This window comes from Gordionus sp. m RMFG-2023, chromosome 1 (assembly GCF_954871325.1).
Source record: "Gordionus sp. m RMFG-2023 chromosome 1, tfGorSpeb1-WG-v2, whole genome shotgun sequence".
Taxonomy (NCBI): domain Eukaryota; kingdom Metazoa; phylum Nematomorpha; class Gordioida; order Chordodea; family Parachordodidae; genus Gordionus; species Gordionus sp. m RMFG-2023.
Window position 1 is genome coordinate 66,609,541 of NC_088775.1, and position 24,787 is coordinate 66,634,327.

The window sequence follows — 24,787 nt, forward strand, 5'->3', positions numbered from 1 at the left end:
ATGTTTTATTTATTACATTTATGAATTAACTTTGATATATCGTATCTTTCTAATATCAATTTATATTTTATAATTGCTTCAAGTAAAATTAAATAAGTTATTTATATAACTTAATTGGCTGGATATTCATCGCGTTAAAAGTTTATTTAAAAAAATATATTATTTATGAGCACTGGAAAAAAAATAAGGTTCATAGTTTTATATGTTATATTATATGTCTGAATGGACAAACCAATTTTCTTGTGAATATATCTTAGGAAAATGGGTAGGGTGAGACATATATATAGTTCAGGGTTTTTATATCTAAAAAAATGGATGTATACCATTATCCTAATAAAGTATTCACCAATGTAGTTAGATATTTTATAAAAAATCACTAAAAATAAAAACCAATAACATCCAACGGAGAGTCATTAGCCGAATTTCCGGAATACAAATATATTTTTTAAAAAAATATTAAACAATTATATTAGAATAACTCAAAAGTTAAAATTCACATCCAAAACAAAAACTAGTTTCATCTACTAACCTTCAGCGCTAATAATGATTAATGATACAGTCAATAAAATATAATTAACATAACAAATTCAATTTGGGTTTTATATATCAATTAAAATAATTACGTATATATCACCGATATCAGTATCAAATTTTTTAAAATATCAAAACATTTAAAAAAAATAAATTAAGTCACAATCACATGAGAAAAAAAATACATATATATTATTGTAGGTCATATGTAAATGAAGTTCTTCATCGTTCAGTTAATTAGATCTGTTAACTTTTCATCCACTATAATTTGTAATTTAAGTCTAGCCAACGTTTCAGTTTCTAAACTCTGTCTTAATAAAACCATATTACATTCTAAGTTTTCAAGTCGCTACACATTTAAAAAAAATGAGATTAAATTTATGCCAATCCTCACATGAATATGTTCAATATAAACCTGATACATTCGGTCTATTTTTGAATTTATTTGATATACCACGTGTTTGTCATAATCTTTGGAACTATTATTATTAGAAAAAATATAATAAATATATATTTGAAAATTTATAATACATCTATATTTAAATATGAGGTGCTTATATTTTTATTTCGTATAATGAATGGAAAATTAGAAATAATAGATAATGAAATAACCCGACTAATTTTCTATTATATTAAAAAAAATATTTTGTAATTCGATAAAAGCATTAAATATTAATTAAAATATTAAACTTCTTATTAATTATGGCATATGTAGTGTCGGACTGATTTCCGTTCATCCAATAATCTTCAAATTTATTTTTGTCCCAATCTTTAAATAAAATGAAATCATTAAATTTATAAATGTGTAGCAAGCTTTGAGTTAAAAAAAAAATCATAATGTTAATTTAAATAATCATATTATCAGTCGATCTTCACTTTTCATAATTTATTAACAGATTTATATCAAAACCCTCGTGATGTATATGGCAATAATTTTGTATTGTTAACATATAGAACATCTTTGAGAATAAAATATTTAAATGAAAGCGAAAGGATTATGAATGAGTGTAGTAGAAATGAAAGTAAGGATTGTGCAAAAGATTTGAAAATACCTTTTGCGGCGTATGTGGCAAAGGTGTTGCTAGAAGCTAAATCAAATATGCATGTTAGAAATTAAGCTAATAGAAGGTGCAATGGAGAGAAGTCTGGAGAAGGAAAAGTTATATGATTGTAGAAAATGGGTGAAACGCAAGTTATTTCTGATATGGTAAGATTAGATATCGGAAATAGAGATACTTTGTGGAAAATATGTTACTTAAGTGATAAGCTGAGCGCATATAAGGGCATTGACCCAGTGGTCGTGGTAAAGATCAGATTTTAATGGACTAAGTTCAGAGAGATCTCATTAAGTATTACGGATAAAAACTTTGCTGGTTCTAGAAAAATGTGTTTTACATGAAAGGCTTGGAGTATCAGTGATAGGTGATGTAATAAAGATATAGGTTGAGATAGTTTGGACATAGAACGGAAATCTAAAGATTAGGTCAAGAAATTTACTGGAAGTAGTGAAAAATAGATTGATGATTAAAAATAATATGGATGAATGTGGTGAAGATAGGCATGGAAAGAATAGGTCTCTTTGAAGGAAATACTCAAGATCGCGAAAAATGGAGAGGATTAAAGGAGGCGACTGCTACCCTGGTAGACCTGGAAAAGGGGTTATTAAACGAAGAAAAAGATAATAGTCATTCAATTGTAAAAAATTCTGCTTTTTAAGAAGCATTGCTGAAATGAAAAAATTTATTTAATTGGATTTTTTATGTTTGCGTTCATGTATTTTAAGGGTTATAATAAACCTATTTTATTTCCGATCTATTCAATTTGAATATGGGAGTCATTGTAATATATCAAAGAAACAAAATGGAGCAATTTAATGGATATATATAAACTTATATATGAACTAAAAAAACACATGTGGGAGTATTGATAAAATTGTTAGTATCATGCTTAATCCCTGAATTTTAATACGGTATAAAAAAATTGTGATAGGTCATTCTACTTCAAATAACATCAAAAAACAAAATTTTCCGCTGATCCTCTTCTATCTTAATGAATGGTAAGCAAAGTGAACTCAATTTAACTTAATTTTCGAGAATAGGGGAGGGGGTAGGATTAAATTAGATTCATATCTTTCATTAAAATATAAATTTTGGAATATTTTGTACGTTTCTTATTTCATGAAACAACCTTAATCAAAAAATTTCTCTAGATGTGCCTCCAAGAAAAGGAGTGTGGTGAAGGGGGGAGAATTCCAGTCCTCATTAAATATATTATTTATTTATATAGTTTCAAATGTAAAGAATTGAATAAATATCGATTTTTAAATAACAATAAAAAGCATAATTAATAATTATCATTTTATCTTTGTTTATTTTAATAATAACCATACTTATTTGCACATTTAAAAAAAATATATTTCTCACCTTTCTTGAATTTTGAGGAAAATCTATTCGTATTTTAGGGAAATTTGCTCGTGAGCAGTAATATCACTAGCCTTTACAATCTCAGGGAGCTCAAAAATTATTTATTTAAAATCCTTTTTTTAGATTTTCATGGCCTTCCTACTTTAGCTAACAAATAATATTTTTCAACTATATAAAAATTTCAAAATTTGCCCCCTCCCCTAGTGACACCACTGCTTATGAGTTGGAAACCAGGGAAAGATCGATCGAATCGCGAAGCAAATGATGAGACAGGATGTAGTTACGGCGCAATGTGTGAAAAATGTCTGTGAGAATCTTGTTATTGATAGTGAAGAGATTAAGGAAGCATTGAAGAAACAATTAATAGATGATTAAAATGAGTAGGATTAATATGTTCAAAGTGATTAAGTTTAAGTAAGGAGGAAGTTAGGAAAACTTTGAAGAAGCTGAAGAGAGGTAAAGCAGCAGTCCTAACATGAATGATAACAGACATGATGAAAACAGCGAAAGAAATTGGAGTGAATGACATACCAATGCAATTCTATTTTATGCAAGTGAATAATTCTAATTTTTAAGGAATTAAGCGAGGCACTAGATTGTGGCTCGTAGGGTGACTGGAATATGGAATGAAAGTTTTCTGGAGAATCAGAGATCAATTGAAAATTGATGATCTTTACATCCGGGAAAGAAACAATCAATGCGATTTTCGTAGCAAAACGTAAGACTTATACAAGAAAAGTATCAGGCGAAGAAAAATTCACATTACGCATTTAAAGACTTGATGACGTTGGAGAGGGTCTTGCGTGAGGTTGCAAAATAGGCTTGAGAAATCAAGTGCAGAGAATTAGTTGGTTTTGGGAGTGATGAAAATACACGAGGATACCCGAATAGTTGTTAGGACACATGATGGTGGATAGTGAAAGCTAGAAAATAAAGGTGGGGCTGCTTCAAAGACCAGTCTTAAGTACATTATAAATATCATAGTAATTGAAGTGGTGATGAGAGAGAAACGTAAAAGATTCTCATGGGGAGCTAAAGATCTTGTACTGTTGGCAACAAAGATAATCATAGGAAAGACAGTTATGAAAGCAAATGGTTTAAAAGTGAGAAGAAAAGATTAAAATGATTGGAGAAGAAAGACCTAGAAATAAGGACGAAACTGGCATTTGGCTCTGTGGAGTGCATGGAAAATATGTTGCTATAAATTCAATTCAATGCACTAGCTGTCAGAAATGAGTGCATGTAGTTGTTAGAGAGGAAGCCTGATAATAGCAAGTTGAGAACATTCATGAAAGTGATCCATGATAAAAGGTAGATAAGGGTGGTTTAACTATCGGCAATTTAACTACTTTGAAAAATAGGAAAATTTTGCTATTTAGGTGACAAGCTAAATGCTGGTTAGAATTTCTAGAAAAATGGTCTATTCTTACAAATAAACAATTATCTCTAATGTTGAAAGAAAAGTTGATGAAAGCTTTATAATCTGCGGCGGCGAAACATGGGTATTGAAAGCGGCATAAGAAGCTAAATTGGAAAGAACGGAAATGAGAGAAATAAAAAAAGCAAAGAATCGCGAGAAAGGATTGAAATGGTGATGGGAATAAATAAACAGAAGTGGTGAGCATTTCCAAAGAAGGTCTATTGGGGAAGAGATATATTTTGATGAAGTAATGGAATCAAGGCCCCGAGACAGGCAAACGACGATGTGAGTGAAAGTGATAACTGATGACATGAGAATAATGGGTCTTACAAATAGCGATGTCCAGGACTATTAAAAATGGAAAAAATAAATCAGAGGGAATATTGCTTATTGGGTTAAACCTGTTTAGTCCCCATTAAACGATAAAGATAAAATTTAATTAATGTTATTTGAATAAATTTAATTCCTAAGAATAAAATAATAGAAATTAAAATTTTACAAGGCAATATCTAATATAGTTTTTAAAAAAATTTTTAATTAAAATTATTATTGATATAATTTATGTGTAATGAATTAAATTTTTAAATTATTTAATATTTTAATATATTTGTAGCTTAATATTATTAATATATTTTATTTTTCTATAAAAAAGAATTATTCGAATAATTTTATTAAGAATACGAATAGTGGATTTTATTATTGGTAATAATAGTAATAATGCACTATTTGATCCGTATCAGGTTTAAATAGATCTGGGACAATCTAGCCAAAAAAATTAAGAAGAAAAGTTTACATGTTTTTTTTTAAAAAATGTCAAATAAAAATTATTAAAAAAAAGGATAAAATATTACTTTCGATATCTGAATTTAAGGTTTCAACAATCTTTAAAAGCTGTGCGTCCTCAAGATTTTCTATAGATTTAAAATAAACTATAAAAAGTTTTAGAAATTAAAATATCAATTTAGATAAATTAAAACTTTATGAAATCTCAACAGAAAATAAATTGTGACTTTAGCAGTTATCCACATTTAACAAGAAATTTTTTTTTTAAAAAAAGGCGAAATATTTCGTTCCCAAAATATTACAAGGTAAAAAGAATATATAATCCTAGTTTTCAAAGATTAACAGATTTATTTCCATTACAAAAGTTTATAGAATCTCTTTTAAATCTTCATATTTTTCTTTTAAAAATTAATGTCGCTTTCGCTAGGGAGGAGCAAAAGCGTATTTCGTACGTCTAAGATATTTTCCACTTTATTAATTTATTGAGCACTACTCCAAAATCAAGAAATTTATGGTCCTTGTCACACGTTTAAATGGTAGCGACGGATGTTACTTTCAGAAATGCAATAAATAATGATTGTTATTTTTATGATTGCATTGTGGTTTAAAATTCTCTAATTTTTTATTTCCCACTTTAATATTTAATGCAAGTTTAAGACACAATATTAATAATTATTATTGGTTTATTAAAATTCTCAAAAACTATTAATAAAAATCAACCAAGAACATATATTTCAAACAAAAATAAAATAAGTCTAGTAATTTTAACTTTTTTATTAAGTTTTAATATCTTAATCGCGAAAAAATAATTCTTTTAAAATAATATATATAATATAATTCTTTTTTAAAAAAATAAATTCATAATAATAATAAAACGAGTAATTCTTTCGATAACATCAACTAACTATTTCAACGCTATTCAGTATCAATGCTTTTCCTACTAATTATTTTTCAAAGTTATTCCGAATATACAACGCATTTCCTACTAATTAGTTTTCAACGTTATTCAGTATCAATGCTTTTTCTAAATTATTTTTCAAAGTTATTCCGAATATACAACGCATTTCCTACTAATTAGTTTTCAACGTTATTCCGTATATAAAACGTTTTCTTACTAATTAGTTTTATTCCGTATATACAACGTTTTTCCTACTAATTAGTTTACAACGTTATTCCGCATATATAACACTTTTCCTATTAATTAGTTATCAACGTTTATCCGTATATACAACGCTTTTCCTGCTAATTAGTTTACAACGTTATTCCTATATATATAGCTTTTCCTATTAACTAGTTTTCAATTTAAAAAAAATATATTATCCCGTACACACTTCTCGTTGGCCACCACTATTATAATTGCGCTGTGACTAGAAATTCTTTAATTTTTTAACGCCCCACTTTAATATTTAACGCAAGTTCGAGGCGCTATATTAATATTTATATTTCGTTTATTAAAATTTTCAACAACTAATTAACATAAAAATAAACGAAGAAAAACAAAAATAAAATAAGTCAAGTTAGAGGTCTGTATTAAATTTAAAAATCATTTATGAAAATATTAATAAAAAATTGTTCTTCTGAACTTTTTTGTATATTAAAAATTGTCCTTTTTTGGTATCATAAAAACTTTTTTCTTAAAATAAATAAACTTTTTTATATATATTTAAAACTACTTTGGTGGAAACGACAAGAAAAAGATTTGCCAAAGCTATCAAGATTAGCAAGAAAAATATTGGCAATTCCTGCAAGCAGTGCTTCTTCTGAAAGAGGATTTAGCATTGCTGAAGGTTTTTAGAACAAAGAAGAAAGTGTTTGAATCCAGAAAATGTAGATTCATTATTATTTTTGCATTAAAATTACATATAATATCAATTTTATATTTAAATTTTTTTCATAAATATTTTATTTGATCAAATAAATTATCCATAATTTAAATTGAATATTTTTTTATGCTTAATATAGTAATTTCCTAAATTATAAAACTTTTTGTAGAAGTGTAATGCTGAATTTTTTTTTAATTAGATGCTTAAAAAATTAAAAGAATGGCCATAAATTAAAATTTTATAATAGCGGGATTGGGTTAAAAAATTTTTATAAATAATGGGTGGGTGGGTAAAAAAATTTAAACTAATAGGCGGGCTGGGCGGGTTAAATTTTTTCAAAACTTTGGATGGGAAGGCTTATGCACCAAAAACTAGCCCAATGCAGACCTCTAAGTCAACTTTTTTTTGTTATGATTTTTATATCCTAATCGCAAAAAAATAATTCTTTTAAAATAATACTATTAAAAAATATAAGAAATATTAATTTTGCTTAATGACTCAACATAAAATAAAATAACTTTTAAATAAACTAATGACTATACGTACGACAAAAAAAAATATCCCCCCTCCCTCCCCCAAATAATATGAAAGAAGACAAATCTATATCAGTTGTGTCCGTAGGTTTCATTCGATTCAAGGATGTCGTAATTACACTTTTGTAATTGCTCTAAATGGTAGGGGGACCAATATATATATATATATATCAGAGGCCTCAGTAAATTTTTTTAAATAAACCCGGGTCGGGCTCAAAAAAAATTTTGCAGGGCCGAATTTTTTTTTATAATGTAAATCCGGGCCGAAAATTTTAAATCACGCTTTTTATATATGTTATAGATATATAAATTAAGATGAGATAAAATAAAATAAAATATATTTAAAAATTGTTGCATCATCTTTATTTAAATTTCACTATATCATTTCAAAAACATTTTGTCTAAAAAATTTTATACACTACAGCCTTTCTTTTTCAAATCAGGGAGAGGCATTGGGACATCTGCAGGTCTCTAATATATATATAATATTAAATTGCAAATAAAATATAATCCATTAATATTTGCTTAAAAACCTATATTGGATCTCTGAACAGGGAATACCTCCATCAATTTGGGTCTAAGTGGTGATAAAGGGCTGATCATAGAAAGGTTATATACTTTTTGGTTGTAGAAAACTTTGGGTTCCGATATTGAAATTGATTTTTCGTAAATACTGCTGTCTAAAATGTCGTTACTAATTACAAAGTTATTATGGCGGCTAGTGAAACATTTACCATTAGGTACGGATAAAATATCTGTTCAAGGAATGAAGATATTTTAAAAATGTAAATATATTTATATACAGCTAAAAAATATTCTTTATTTATAATTATAAAATATTTATTTTTTAAGTATTAAAAAATATCAAAAATCCTCTTCTCTAAAATTTCTCATAGGGAAAAATATGTGAATGCAAATTAATCCATTTTTGACATTTTGTGAAATCTATGTTATTTGAAATAATCAAACTTAATTAAATAATAAAAAAACAGGAGGGGGGGGGGGGGTAAAAATAAAAAATAAAACTATATTTGGTAGATTCGTTAGCAACATCTTTGATGGCGAAAGACGGAGATGGGGATAGTGTGGTATTGGTGAGAGAGGAGGATGACATGTAAAATGTTTCGTAAATGTCCTCTTTATCCTTCATTCCTCCAGGGCTTGAAAACTGAATTTGAGTGTGAGATTTGTTAGAAGCTATTTCTTCCGGTTTCATTACATTCCCGAGAGAAGGTACTAATTTTTTACGACTTATATTGATCGGTGGTGGTCCTTGATGGCTTATTTCATTGAGGGAAGAACTCACGTTTGCGGTATTGTCATGATATTTAGTAGTAATTGTTTTTGAATCGCTCTGAATTGAATCAGAAAGAGCAACGTAACTTGATTGTTTAGGCTTGTTGATTTCTTTTAGAGTGATATTACCGGATTTTATATAAGTCAGCCTTTCGATTCTACCTTCATCATCATTATTTTTAGGAACCAAGTTTTCAATGTTTTTTTGATTGATAACTGACGCGTCAAACATTTTGGAGACATTTTTGGCTTGAAGTAGGCTCATATTTTCAATAAACCTATCTTTTTCTTTAATATTATTGCATTGGGCTATGATAGGATCAATCAAAATTCCTGGGTTTAATAGAATTATTAATGTTGCCTAAAAAAATTCAACGCTAAATTGTTTAATTTATAAAAATATTCCGACCAATATCTTTTACTTAATATTTTCAATAAAATTATTGTTAAAAAAAATAAATATAAAAAAAGGCCTACAATATTTGATAGATTTGGTATGGGTAAATAATATCAGTATCAGCTAGGAATGAAATGGAAATCACATATAGAGCCGAACCCAAAATTTCTTAAAATAAATAGCAGATTTGTACTATCTTGTAGGTATAAAATAGATAGAAAATCTAAAATTGTTATACCAATCAAAATTTTAAAAGAAAATTTATCATCAGCATTTCTATATTTATGTGTCTAAACAGGAATCCGAACTGTTCTCTATAAAAGTTACGGTTACAGTTTAGTGACATAAAATTATAAAGGTTGTAGTTCAGGTGCATACATTAAAAAAGGTTCTGATTCTGTTATGGTTTTAAAGTCATATTTTTGGGAGTTTTAGAATATTTGTAATATTTATGTCAAATTTTTCTCGAATAAATTAGATACGCAATTTGGCATAGAGGCTGACTTCAGGCAGTGGGGCTCGATTGAAATATTTTATAAAACAGATAATATTGGCCCATTAATATTTTACAATATTTCTTTAAAAATTACATCCTGCACAGAAAATTTTACGAGTCGCCGCTCTGCAACTTGGATAAATTACATATTCCAAAAAAAAACTAAAATTTAAAAATTTATTTATTAAATCCTATCATCTTCTCCATTTAAAAAGCAAAAAAATGAATCACCATACTAGCAAAATAGAAAAAATCAAGAATTAGGTATATTATAATTAATTACATGATATTACATAAAAAAAAATATATAAATAATTTTGATATTTTTTATATAATTAAATAAGATTTTGTAATAGTAATTTATTTTAGTCAACCAGTGTAAATTTAATTTTTTTAAAAATAACTATATTGTGAACATTATTTTATCATAAAAAGTTTTACTATTATATATATTTTGAATTTAAATGTAATCAAGCAACAAAAAATCAAAATGTTTTAAAATAAAAATATCGCTTATTTATGTTATAAAAATGAAAGTGATGTGAAAGGATATTTATTAGCTGCAAAATTTAAAAAACTAGCGTATGAAAAAATAATAAAAATTCCTCAGGAAAAGTGTAATTTATCAAATAAATGGTTTTAATTACATTTTTATATATAAAACAAACGGGAAAGCGATTCAGAAAATATAATATGTTCAGTTCAAGCGATTTGGTATAAAGGTTAATTATAGTTAAAAAAATTATAAAGGTGTATTTAGGTATAACGGTTCGATCTTTATGGTCAAATATTATAATACATTTTATTTATAGATATAATATTATTTCAATCAATAATGGCTATTTTATATAAATTAAATTTTAAAAATGAAAATCGATTATAAGTTTTCAATATTTCTACTTAACTAACAAAGTCCTTGGGATTGGACCTTGTTGGTAAGCTATATAACATTCTAGTTTTTTGGGTAAACTTTATTATAAAAGAAGTCCTGGTCAGGTCCGCTATTTAAAATAAGAATTATACGCCGAATGCGACTTGTGCAGGACTCTAAATAAAAATATATTATACCTGTAATAATAATAGTTGTATCCTCATTAAAATTTTCAGATACTTTTATGCTTTCGGTTTTCAATCCTGCTATAGGAATTTTTCCCTATTTAAAAAAATACTTATAATATAATAGCTATCCGCAAGGCTATAAGTTATTAATATCTTAGAATAATATGGATTTCATATATAATTGAATGTAATTGAAACATACCTCGTATAAGAAGCCATTTAAGGTAAAGTTGGGGGATATTATCAATAAGGTTTCAGGAAATAAAACAAAATATTTTTCGTCTTTTTGATTGAATCCATCACAATTCAGATTTTCAGAACTTCTCGAAATTATACTTGCCGTAGTGATGGAAACGATATGACCTAGCGCTTTGATGTTCTTGGAAAAATATAAATATTTTTTTAAATTAAATATATAATGTGTTTTTTATTTTAAAATCATTTCCGGTTTTGAGCATTACTGATTTATTTTTACGGTATTCATATTAATTAGATAATATTATATAATCAAATTTAATCATTTCTAAAGCTTAATTATTTCTTGAGTTATACTATAAGTAAATGAGGTGCATTTCATCACAAAACATGTAAGGAGTTGGGAGATAATTTTTTTGCTATAGTCAAATTAGGAAATTGGAAATTTAATTTTCTAACTTTATTTTTTAAGCCTAACCTGGCCCGACCCCAAATTTGGACTGCTAAGGCAGCCCGACACTTTAATTGAAAAATTATTACACACGAATCCCGGAAAAAAAACCTCAGGAAAAAACCAAAACCTCCGGAAAAAAAACCCTAGTATTTTAGAAAAAAATATTATAGAAATACAATTTAATAATAAATTTTTTATATGCCCCAATTCATTACTTAAAGATAACTCATATACCCTCCATAAAAAATTGTTCAAATTGGTACTGGGACAAAAAAATACCAAAATATTTGCAATAAGATCTGTTTATTTTATTGAAAAATCATTATTATGTATATACAAATTTAATAATTTCGAATGATAATTATATCGGTTGACATCGAATATTGAAGGAACGCCCTCATAAAATCAGGAAGACTTCGCACCCCATCACGGTATTCCTCGCAAAGTTTCTTTAACCGAATCTGTGTATTGTAACTCTGCGATTTTGTTTTCGGTGTGCAACTACCTACACGCCATCGTTCAAGTTTGGTTTCATCAGTAGCCACCTCGCATTTCATTTTTTCAATCAATACCCAGATTGATGGGTGTTTGTTCCCAACCAGATTAGAAAAATGATGATTCCAAACTTCGCATTGATTATTTGTGCGTTCTTCGTCGGATAAAGTGCTCTCATTCATGTTCCAAGTTTCTGGAGGAAATCGAGGCCCAATTCGACGTGTCTGGGATTGAGAATTGCTTCTTGATACTCCATTGATGTAATTTTTATCGAAATATTCAAGAATATCTTTACCATTGGTAGGAGTAACTTATCTCAGCAATGCCATTGCATTGTCCATATCACATAAAGGAACAAAAGCAGGCCGTCCATCATGCAACAAAAGAAGCTTAGGGCTTCATCGGTTCTGTATTGGCTTTCCAGACCTAGCTTTTGTATTTTCCTATAGGTACTTTGACACAAATGGTAAAAGCATCTACTGATTATGATATGATCTCCTAATTGGAAAAATAAATATAAATAATTTAACATATTAATAATCATACCAATGACAATTTTAACCGCGCTCATAGCAAACTTTTCGAAATCCATGTATATATGTAATGGATCAGGAAATAAATCCCTTTCTTGATATTTAGACATTAATATTTCGAATATTTTTTCATAAGTATTTTGTGTTTTTTTTTGGAGTACACAATAAACAGCGGTGATAAAAATATTGTTTATTGATACTCTAATGATATATAATTGTAGAAAATTTTTGGGGGACATGTCAAAATTTCCATCCATATACCATGCTGTTGTATTTGATATTAAATTCAAGGATTCATCCGTTGCAAACATGGTAATACGTTCTTCAGCAAGTGGGCCATTATCAAATAATTTTCGTTCTGGGAACCACAATTCGCCCAATCACCTATAATATTTAAATTTTTATGAAAATATAATTAATTTTATTTATACTAATACCTTCAATAACTAAGTCTTCCAAATTCTCAAGATTTGAAAGATTGCTCTTTGCCTTATGATTCCTTAGAGTTCTTTTGATTGAATCTTCGGGTATCATGTGTGACTGAACACTTTGAATTAATTTTACAACTTCCTCTGCATAAATTTAAAGAGGTTTTTCTAAAGTGTCTGCACATCGCATGTTTGCAACAGATTTCATTACTACTAGTCCATCAAAATTTGATGGATGATTATGAGCTGTTTCAACTATCGAATTTTGATTTTCGAGTGTTGATGAAAGTATTGCTCGGAATTTAAAAGATGAATATTTTGAGCAGCGCCATCTTAACTTGTTTAAGCATTTTTTATGGATGGTATAAGAATAACCTTTAAATATGATTTTTCCAGGACTAATTAGATCCATTAATTTTTTTTAATAAAATATAAATTTTATGACTTAAATATTATATTAGTAAATTATCAAATTAAAATACAATAAAAAAAAATTTTGTCTTTATATACCATATAAAGATAATACAAATTATTAATTTCCAATTGTCTAAATACCAGGAATTATAACGTTTTCAATTCTGATAAACATTACTAATTCTGCCATGAGAACTCACTTATAAATTTATTTATCAAAATTAATTATTGCTAGGTTATACTAAAAAAATTAAGTGAAAATTGAGAAGAAAAAAATTGAGAAAAGATCAGAAAAATAAAGATTTAAAATGACTTAAAGCAAAAAAGGGAAGAATAATATAAATTAAGAAAAAAATTTAAGAAAATTTTTTTAAAAATAGCGATTTTCTTTTTTTTGAATTGGAATTTTCCAGGGGTTTTTTTTCCTATTACCATTACACACACTCTTATACATTAAAATTAAATAAAAATCACCAATTGTTTTGTCACTAACCCAGTCATGTTCTAATTATATTTTATAATATCCTCTAACCCAAATATTGATTACAACTGAAAGGTCAAAAATGAGAGCACCATAATTTTTCTGATTTTCACTTTATCCCAATAATTATTTCTACCAATGGGTCCCTAGGACCCCTAGGCTATTATTTTTTTATGATTTTAGGTAAAAAAAATTCTCAAATTAATAGTGATCATTGATCCTCTTTTAAAATGTCACAATCAACTCAAATCGTCGTGTTCCGAGGCAGTTTCCTCAGATCTCAATGAGTTTTTTTGCCCCCTCCCCCCCTATATGTTATGATTTTAAAAAAATATATAGCTCTGATTTTGACTTTTTAAATTAAGAGAAAATAAAATAATATTTTCTATTTCATTTTTTAGATTTTTCAAGCCTGAGTTAGGCAGGATTTAAAAAAAGTAATCCTGAGCCCCATCCAAATTTATTTTAAAAAATTAGGTATGAGCTAGGGATGTTAAGTCGGGAATATTTACTGGGAATTTATTGAAAGTGAATATTCCCAAAAAACCCAATTTTTTAAATTTTAAAAATCATTTTAAAAAAGTTAAATCCTATATCTTATAAATATTCATGAATAGCATAAAAATTTACCCCCCCCCCTCCCCCCAATCAAAATTTTACAAATATTTGAATATCAATTTTCCAACATAAAACTTATTTTTTATAAATAAATTTTATTATAATTTCCTTTCCTTGTGAGTACATTAATATTATTTAAAAATATTAATAAAATGGAAAAATTTTTAGTCAAAGAGATTGAAATCAAACGGTAATTTATTTTATTATTGTATATAATTATTTTATTAAATTCAAAATTATTAGTGAGTTAGAATTAATAAGTATTTTTAATAATATTTTAATTATTAATAAATATCTATAATTTTTTAAACATTTTTCATTTTTACTTCCATTTTGTAGAACAGAAGAAATAGAAATACAAAAGTTAAATAAGGCTGACCATGAAAAAAAGTAATGTGTCGTCAGAAGCGATATCATTATTGAATTCAATTGATCATTTAGAGTTTATCATTGTTGGTAGTTGCATCAATAAATTATTTTCCTATAGCTCACTACTTTGTAGAAATTTACAAAAACCAAATTTAGATTTGATTCAGGTTAGTGATTGGCGGAAAATATATATGAATAGGTAGATACAATAAGAATGAATGCAGATGAATATTTCCATAATATTTATCTAGACGTTGAATCGAAGGCTAAATTTTATGATAGAACACTAATTAAACCTAATCTAGCACCTAAGCAATTATTGAAATGTAAAATAAATATTGGCTCAACTGAAGAATATTATAAAATATCCATCATCATCCCATTCTTAGATACCTCTTTATCGCAAATAAAAGTACGGTTTTTAGATAAAAAAAACAAGTCTTTAGCAATCTTCAAGTTTTATTACCCAAAGATCCTTCTTCGTTTTCTAATGCCACTATTGGTAAAATTTTATTCCTATGATATTTATACTGAAATAAATTTAATCAGTGAATTCGAATTGTGGTATAAATATTTAAGTTTAGCTATTTTACCTGAGCATGCTATTGATGCGCTCAATCGGTGTAAAGAAACCATGGCTCAATTTCCTAATATTTTGAAGTTGTTTTATATTCTTGCATGTTTGCCTATTAGAACATGTACGAATGAAAGGACTTTTTCCAACTTGAGAAGGTTGAAAACATATTTACGAAGTACTACTTCCGAATCTCGGCTAAATGGGTTAGCTCTGTTAAATATCCACAGAGATTTGGTTCCAACGACAAACGAAATTCTTGATGAATTGGCAACATTCCCACGAAAATTAAAAATCACATTATAATTATAGTACTTAATAAAAATTTTTGTATAATATTGTATTTGATAAGAAGTTAAAAAAAAACTTGTTTTTTAAATTATTTTCTAGTCAATATTTTATACACACTACTATTAGTATTTTCAATAAAAAAATTATATTCTACTTATATTGTATGAGAATTTAAGCTGAGGCTAGTTTTTAAAGCAAATTTAATAAAAAAAATGACATTATTATTTCAACTATACATTTAAAAAAACTTTATTAAATATAATATACCTAACTTAAAATAATAAAAAATAGGCTTGTAATATCCATAAGCACGAATTAGTAAATAATAGTTAAAAATAGAAATATTATCATTATTAAATTATAAATAATTTAAAAGAATAGCTAAAACATAAGACATGGCAGAAGACAGGGGAAAAGCTGGCCGAAGGCCATGTAAGGGGGGTTTGGGGGTGAAGCCCCAAAAAAATTCTCCCCCCCCCATAAGAAAACCCTAAATACGTCACTGTTTGGATACATAATTTAGAATATTATTGTAGCTCACATTTTATAGTTTTTGTTTCCTAAGCCTAGTAACAATTATATTTTATTTAACTGTACAACTTTACCCAAAACAGATTACTTATTTATCTAGATATAATTTAATTCACTTTTGGATATTGATGGATATAATGAAACACCTTTATAAATATCTTTAGTGTCACAAATCAAATATGGCTAGTTAATTTTAACTTTTATCTATAAATCATTCAATAAATAAAACATAAAATGTTAATTAAATGTCGTTAAAAACTTCTCCCTCCCAGCCTTCAATTGAATTTGTAACGATTTCCAATTCAAATTCCTTTTGCTTCCTAATGTCTTGCAGTTGTACCTGGATATTGCATTTGTTAAAAAAAATGATTATAAAATACCCAACAGAAGTTAAGAAAACATCCCCATCATTGCTGCAAAAATTTTAAAATATCGATTTTACTATTAAAAATATAATTTAATAAAATTACATATGAAATCAATAAAAATGTGGATATTTAAGGTTATGAAATAAATTACCATAAGGTCGCAGTATAATTCGATAGCTCTTTGAATATCGCCACGATCTACGTGATTTTCCTATGTTATTATAAATTGACTCAAATATAAATTCGTAAATAAAAAAATGCACAGGGCCGATTTTTGCAAATTTTAAAAATACATTTTATGCAACTTCATGAGATTAGAGGTTAGTCTTAAGTTAAAAAATTATCAAATATTACATAAATTATTTTTATCTAATTTGTCTAAATTCAATATCATGAAATATGCTAGATATTCTTCAACTTATATATTAAAAGATGCATCGATACCACATATCGGCCGGTGTTGGCATCTGTAAATACTTTTTATTTTTTGCCAATACAAAATATTTAATCATCTTGTTTAGTTGAATAACTTTTCACAACAATTTTGAGATAATATTTTTTGCAAAATATATTAAATATTTGTATAATCTATCACATAAAATTATTAGTATACAAAATTCTGTTTGTTACATTTTCGTTCTCATATTTATATTAGTTTTGTCTAGTTAAAAAAAAAGAACAATCACTGTCCGAAAAGAAAATCCCGAATTCATAATTTATTTCGCTCATTATTGGCGGACCGAGATATCTAAACAAGATTATATTCGGAAACTAATTTTTATAAAAAAATTTTACCGATTTTAAATTTCAAAAATTAATTTTAATAAAATTTTATATATTTAAAATAAAAAAATTGATGAATTAAAGTTAAAATCATAAAGCAATTGTGACGTGCTTTCTGTATTTTCAATATATAAGTATCGGTGCTTGGTATCGGTCTGTACCCGGCAGTATAGGTATCGGCCAAAACATGATATCGGTGCACCTCTGATATTAAACACTCGATTTAGGAATTTGTGGCGAAGTAATCTTGACATAATAATAGTCTAAAAAATATTACTGGCTACGGCCCTGTAGGTATAATAATATGTGTATAAAATGAATAGGTAATACGGGTAATAAACGGTACAATTCTCTTAAAAAGGTCGGGTATCTTTCCAAGTGCCTAAAAGGAAGGCTTAAACCAGCACATAGCTTTTTCCAATGTTCCACCTCGCTGATTTTCTTGATATTAACATTTTTGGTACTCGGTTGACTGACATTTTGAAGATTATTCAAGGTATTTAAATAGGTTTGGATGCCATCCCTTTTAACGTCTATCACTATTCTCATAGCAGAAGGATGATTTGAACAGTATTTTTTGATGAGCGAAGAAATTTGTGGATATGTTTTGAGAAATAATCCTCCTATTCGTTGATGCTCAATTTTGGACCTTTCGAGAAAGAAATTATATGAGAATCATCATAGTATTAGAAGAATATAAAATATAGAAAAACATACCAATTAAAATATTATTGATTCTTTAAATTACCATATTATCAAGAACGATTGGACAAAATTATTCAATTAAAATAATTTGAGAAAAAAAAACAAAATGGTAACTTAAGCTATTTTACTATTTACCCGAAACAGACTCACAGTCGGCATGAGCGAGGGCCGCCAAATTTTGTTTCTTGTTCGATTTAATGAAAAAAATATGCAAATTTTAATATTTTTAAAAAAATTAATACTTTACTACTAAAATAGTCAAAGGAAAAGATGGCCATATTCTGAACCCAGGTCGATAATTCATTTTGCGCACATAATGTTAAAATGGCATTCGTTTCATTTAGGCCAAAAAAAAATTTTTTAAATAAATCGTTTAATACAATTTTAAAAAAAAGAAAAAGATTTGACATTTCGCCATATCTTGCCAACCCCTTCACGCACAGAAATTTATGTCCAAAATCCGATTAGGTAAATTTTTTTATTGAAAATAATGAAAATTTATAGCAAAAATCTCATATAATTTCGTTATAATGTTATTTTTATTTCATAAGATATTATAAAAATTAAAATGGGACAAGACATCTGCTATCCCACTGTGCATATAAAAATATTTATGATTTATTATTTTTTCTTCACGCTATTTTATTGTAATATATACTCTTTAATATATTATATTTTAAAATATTTTATAAATTATTAATTAAATTTTTTAATCCTGTTTTTTAAATTCAAATATATAAAATAAGGTTGAGTTACAAATAAGTATTTAGTATATTTATTTCAAAATTGCACACCAGTAACAAAAGATCTGCAATACCTGACACATCGGGTAACCTCTTTTTGGGCCAAACCAAAAAAAAATAAATGGACCAGGCCAGGTTAAGCAAAAATTGTTATCAATATATATATGATGAATTCTGATATTTCATAGAAGTAATTACTCCCCAAGATTATAAATTGACATATTTACAATTTATTATATTTTAACTTTTTTAGTATATTTTTTAGTTCAGTTTATATACTTTTTACAAATCAATCTAAATACATCAATTAATTAACATACACAATTAACAATATATTTGAATACAATTTATCATATTATTAATTGCCTTTTGAGGTTAATTGATTGTATTACATCTATTCTCTCCTTTCTCTCGAATTTACATTGCATAAATTGTTTTCTTATCCTTTTTGAATAACGGCTACCTGTACTTTCGTTCTCTACCACGGGTTGATCTGTACTGTCGATTTCCATCTTATCATTTATGCTAATATTTTTGGTTATTGAGTCTTGTATCGGATCAATGTCTTTAGTCATCGAGTCGTGCCTAGGATCAATGTTTTTGGAATTATAGTCTTGTATATGATCACTTTCATCCATTCTTGGTATAGTTTGCATCGTGTATACTTATTTTCCTTTCTCTCTATTTTTAAAATCGTAATCTTCGAACCTATGTTTTAACTAATTAATATGTATTCTCTATAACCCTAATTGAGTCTTAGCTAAAAATGTCATTGGTCCTGTTCTTTTAACGATGATACCTGGTATCCCAATATCATTTTTAAAATCTTTTGAATATATTTTCTCATTTATATTAAAAAAAACCTGGTAACTGGGGTATGTATGGATGAGGATAAATTAATTTTATTAATTTTAGGGGTCCTATGGGTTGAAATTTAAGCATAATTGAACTTGGTGATTGTTTTGTGGTTATTTGTGGCGTATTTTGATAATTAAACAGATAATCTTGTATTTTATTATAATCATATGTTTTTTAAAAAATTTTTAAAGTTTATATTAACCGCTCCGCTTCTCCGTTGGTTCTAGGGTAGTACGGGGCACTATATACATTTCTAATTGATAATTGTTTGCAAAATAAACTGAATTCTCTACTTTGAAATGGGGGCCCATTATCCGTAACACTCGTATTGGGGTAACCGAAAATAGCAAAAAGTCTTAACAATATCTTTCTTACTTCTGTAAAAGTATTTGTCGACAGTTTTTGTATTTCAGGCCATTTACTAAAACTATCTATTATTACTAGATATAAATCTCCGTTAATTGATCCGGCAAAATCTAAATGAATTCCCATGGTTCATTTGCAGAGGGACATTTCCCTATAATCGTTTTACCGCCAGGGTTATTTGTTTGACATAATTCACAATACCATGTATTTCGATGTCTTCGTTAATATTCGGCCACCAAACGTTTTCTTGGGCCAATAATTTTGTTTTAGTATAACCCTCATGCCCCATATGTAAAAAAGATAAAATATTTACTTGTATTTTTTTTGGAATTATGGTTCTTAATTCCCATAATATACACCCTGCCTCCATCGTGAGTTCATTTCGGCGCTGGAAAAACGGTTTTAAATTTTCCTCTATTATCTTCTGCCACCCACTTGCAAAGTACCGTGATACATTTGATAATATCGGGTCATTTCTTGTGTGTGATTTTATATCTAAGGCTGAAATAAATTGTGGAATATCCGATACTATTAAATTAATATCTAACTATTCCCAAGCAGATGGTTTACCCTCAATTGGGGACATTACTATTTTTTTCGTCCCTCGAAGTTGCAATTCATAATCATAATTTGCTAGTAGTAATGATCATCATATTAATCTTGATACATATCTGTTATTCTTTTAGTGAATTAAGTAACGATATAAGTGGTTTATGATCAGTGATTATAGTAAAATGTTACCAATTAAATATTTTAAATTTAATTCCAAATATAATGGTTAAAGCCTCGTGCTCTATCTGACTAATTCCGTTCGGCAGCATTTTATGTTCGAGACGCGAATCCAATTGGTTTATCCTCATTGTTAATGATATGAGATAGAAATACTCCTATTCCATGTTGGGACGCATCAGCAGCAAGAATTATCGGTTTTTCCGGATTATAATGTGTTAAAATTGGTGCTTTTGATATTAATTTTTTAAATTTATTAATTACTTTTGTTTCATTCTCTGTCCATTTCCATGGCACATTTTTCCTTAAAAGCCTATATAACGGAGCGTCAATGTCGAAAAATTATTATAAATTTTTGATAATAATTAATTATACCGATAAAAACTTATAATTCTTTAACGTTTTTTGGTAACGGTGCGTCTAAAATTGCATTGGCATTCTTATTTGTTGTTGTGATTCCCTCTTAGCTAATGGCATGACCTAAGATTTCAATCTTTTCTTTAAAAAAATTACATCTTTTAGATTTAATTTCATACCTTTTATTTCAAGCGTCTTTAATATATTTATCAAATTTTTTTATGAATCTCAATTGATTCCTCAGTAATAATTGTCCAAATACACCGCTACCCCAGGTAGTCCTTTTAATAACGAATCCATTGCTTGTTGAAAATGGTTGGCGCTGAGATTACCCCAAACGGAAGTCGTGTGAAGCGATACAATCCACTTGGTGTGTTGATCACTAACAGCTTTTTTGCCTCCTCATCTAGCACTATTTGAAAATAAGCTTCTGATAGATCTAATACCTTATATTTTGATCCATTACCTAATGTGGCTAATAATTCATTAATTCTAGGTATAGGATAATTATTAATCAAAATATATGCATTACCCGTCTGTCGGAAATCACCGCAAATTCGTAAGGATCCATCTTTTTCCAGGGATCGGTGAAGCGATATTCGAGTATTTTAGCTTTTTTAAAACTCCCATGGATTCCAGTCTTTATAATTCCGTTTCTAGTTTTGTCTTCCACGCATATGGTATCGGTCTACATTGAAACATTGAAAATTGGGGTTGGGTTTTACCGATAAGCTCGCTTTAAACTTTTTTAGTAAACCTATTTCTTAGTAAATAATGATGAAAATTATTTTTCAATATCCTCCCAAACCTCATTCATTGTATTATTGATTTATTATTATTAACTTTAATCTGTTTATTAAATTTCTACCAATCAAATTAATACCATTGTTTACAATTATAAATTCATGATATATAATTTTATTCTTATAATTAATGGGTAATACACATTTGCCTATAATATCGATCATTATATTATTATAAGAATTTAAAATCATATCCGTTTTTTTTTATTTGGTAACATCAACGTCTTCTATATTGAAAAAGGAGACTGCCGATCCTGTGTCAATTAAAAAATTAATATATATTTTATCTATCAATAATTTCACCTCAAATTTTTTTCGCGACTCCTCTGGAGAATCCCAATCCTCAAAACTTTCTTGCTCCTTATCTGCGATATCTATCGTTCGAATATATTCTTTTTTACCACGATTCCTACTGCATACTTTCTGCAGATGTCTTTTTATTCCACAGTTACGACAAATAGTATCTAAATTTAGGCAATTTGTTTTTAAATGGTTTTCTAATCCACAACAATAACAAATAATTTTTGAAACTGGTTTATACTTATTATACTGTTCCCTTGTTATTGTTGATATTTTATTTATCTCCTTTCCTGCAGATAATTTTTCATATGAAATCATTTCTGTTGTATCCATTGAAGTAGCGATTTGTACAGCCTTTTCCCATGTCAAGTCCGGTGTGTTGATTAATTTCATTAATATTTTTTCATTAGTAATTCCCAACACTAGTTTATCTCGCAATACTGTATTATACATATCTTTAAAATCACATGTTTTATCTTATTTATTTATATATTCTGTAATTGTTTCTCCTTTTTCTTGTTCTGTAAAAAAATAATATCTCTCTAGCATAGAATTTGTTTTCTTCGATATTTCATCATATGATATTTTATCTAATGTCTTTGGCAAACATAAAGTAAATAATTTTGAATAAACCTCTAGTCCAATATTTGCTAATAAAAATGATTTTTTGCCTTATATTTTGGCTATTTTAAAAATGAATTCCATTTTTGATTATAAACTTCCATATCGCACTCCATTCTATTAAATTTTTCCATTTGAAACTGCGCCAATGACATATTTACAATTTATTATATTTTAACTATTTTATTGCATTTTTTAGTTCAACTTTTTACAAATCAATCTAAATACATCAATTAATTAGCATAGACAATTAACAATATATTTGAATACAATTTATCATATTATTAATTGCCTTTATCGCACTCCATTCTATTAAATTTTTCCATTTGAAACTGCGCCAATGAGATATTTACAATTTATTATATTTTATCTTTTTTATTATATTTTTTAGTTCAACTTTTTACAAATCAATCTAAATACATCAATTAATTAACATAGACAATTAACACTATACTTGAATACAATTTATAATATTATTAATTGCTTTTTGAGGTTAATTGATTCTATTACATAAATTGTTGCTTTTTTGGTGTTCAACAACATATATTTTGGTTTAGGCCTTGTATTTAAAAGAAATTATAAACAGGGCCTGGTAACCTTAGTAAAAATTGGAAACTGGGCAGGGCATTAAAAATTCCTACCAGGGTTGGAAGGGCTTGAAAATTTTTCCATTTGCAACCTCTGCTAGTTATTAGAAATATATTGTTACCTTGTGAAAAAGGGACCACAATACTTTCTATTCAAAAAAAAATACTTCTTTTTATCAATTTTTTTTCCCATAGATAATAAAAATAAAATTACATAAAATGAATATATTATAGATAAGTTTTTTTATAATAATTTTTTTAATTTTAACATAAATTAATTTTCAAAATTTTGATCAGATAAAACAAGAGCACTTAGTGATCACAAAATAGATAAACATCTTACTTGTTATCTTTTAAAACAAGTAATGAATGGTGTTTCCCAAAAAAGGTAATGCTATTAGTAACAATATTTCTTTAAAAATAAATTGTAAACATATAAGAAATTTTACACTAGATAATTTTTACCATCTTTATACCCTTTAAAGTCAATATGTAAATTTTTTATTAAAACATAAATTTTACAATAGGTTTAAAAAGATTTTATGCTTACTCTGTGACATATTTCAGTAAATTTAAAAGCTTTGAATGAAATATTGCAATATGTTCTAGGTTTGAAAGGATACAATAATATTCCAGTATAGTCATAATTTTTGCACCATGTAATGGTCGCAAATATTTTCTTAGCAACTCGTGAATGTCATTCACGTGGTTAGTCTCATGATCTACAGCATTTTGAATGACCTTAAATATTTGTAACATTATATGCATCTATTATTCTACCATTGAGTGAAAAGAAATATTTGTTTGACTTGGCTTAATGTGAATATATATATCTAGTTTATTAAATTTTTTAAGATAATATTATTTTATCTGCAAATATTCAATACCCAAATTATTAATTGATTCATCATTATCTATTATCTCAACATAATTACATGGAAACCAACCAATTTTTGAGGACAAAGAGCCTTCCCACCAATCTTTTGGATCACTTTCATAAATATTTATTTCTTTATCACATACTAGAGTAGGAGCTTGAGTAATAGTGATGATATCCCCTTTAAGAAAGCTTAACTATATCATGAAACTATAAGAGAAATATCATTTTATAAACTTCGTCATTATTTTTTCCTTTAAAACTATACAAAGCTTTAGCTCTAATAATATTTTTTGTAAAATCCTTGTTTATTACCATATTAGTTACATATGTTTTAAAGGAATGTATGAAATAAGGGAGCATTCACAGTAGAGAGCGGCAGCGACACGACAAACACAACACGACATTAAACGACAGAGGAGCTGATGTGTCGTAAGCGACATAGCATTCATAGTAGTTGCGATAAGCATATTTTTATTTTTTTTAAAAAAAGGTATCTATACAACTTTAAAATTATTCTTATTATATCCTTATATGAAAAGGAGA

The 24,787-nt window shown here is 27.2% G+C and overlaps 1 protein-coding gene across 4 annotated transcripts; it reads right to left on the minus strand.

Moving 5' to 3' along the window:
- Nucleotides 1-519: 519 nt before the first annotated feature.
- Nucleotides 520-24,575, minus strand: LOC135922810 (rho guanine nucleotide exchange factor 7-like). 4 transcript variants are annotated; one of them, XM_065457287.1, is made up of 15 exons: nt 24,479-24,575; nt 24,252-24,438; nt 24,145-24,197; nt 23,915-24,105; nt 17,626-17,944; nt 16,664-16,723; nt 16,404-16,484; nt 10,964-11,140; nt 10,771-10,855; nt 8,540-9,142; nt 8,047-8,268; nt 5,226-5,303; nt 1,222-1,300; nt 947-1,010; nt 520-880 (listed from the first exon to the last, which is right to left on the minus strand). In XM_065457287.1, exons 1-15 carry the CDS (start codon nt 24,557-24,559, stop codon nt 761-763), a joined length of 2,400 nt encoding a protein of 799 aa, XP_065313359.1. In that variant the 5' UTR covers nt 24,560-24,575; the 3' UTR covers nt 520-760. The 4 variants fall into 4 exon arrangements, with proteins under 4 accessions (XP_065313359.1, XP_065313361.1, XP_065313360.1 ...); XM_065457289.1 differs by having other exon boundaries at nt 926-1,010; XM_065457288.1 differs by having other exon boundaries at nt 521-880; nt 926-1,010; nt 24,252-24,433; nt 24,479-24,564.
- Between the last annotated feature and the right edge of the window lie 212 nt (nt 24,576-24,787).

Bases quoted from the DNA above. Each gene is read 5' to 3' on its own strand.
- LOC135922810 (XM_065457289.1), bottom strand. From the start codon at position 24,559: ATGGTAATAAACAAGGATTTTACAAAAAATATTATTAGAGCTAAAGCT. The intron at 17,945-23,914 runs GTAAGCATAAAA...CTTTCTCGAAAG, and splicing joins TTACTGAAATATGTCACAGA to GTCCAAAATTGAGCATCAAC. The intron at 1,011-1,221 runs GTTTAATATTTT...TAATAATAATAG, and splicing joins TATGCCATAATTAATAAGAA to TTCCAAAGATTATGACAAAC.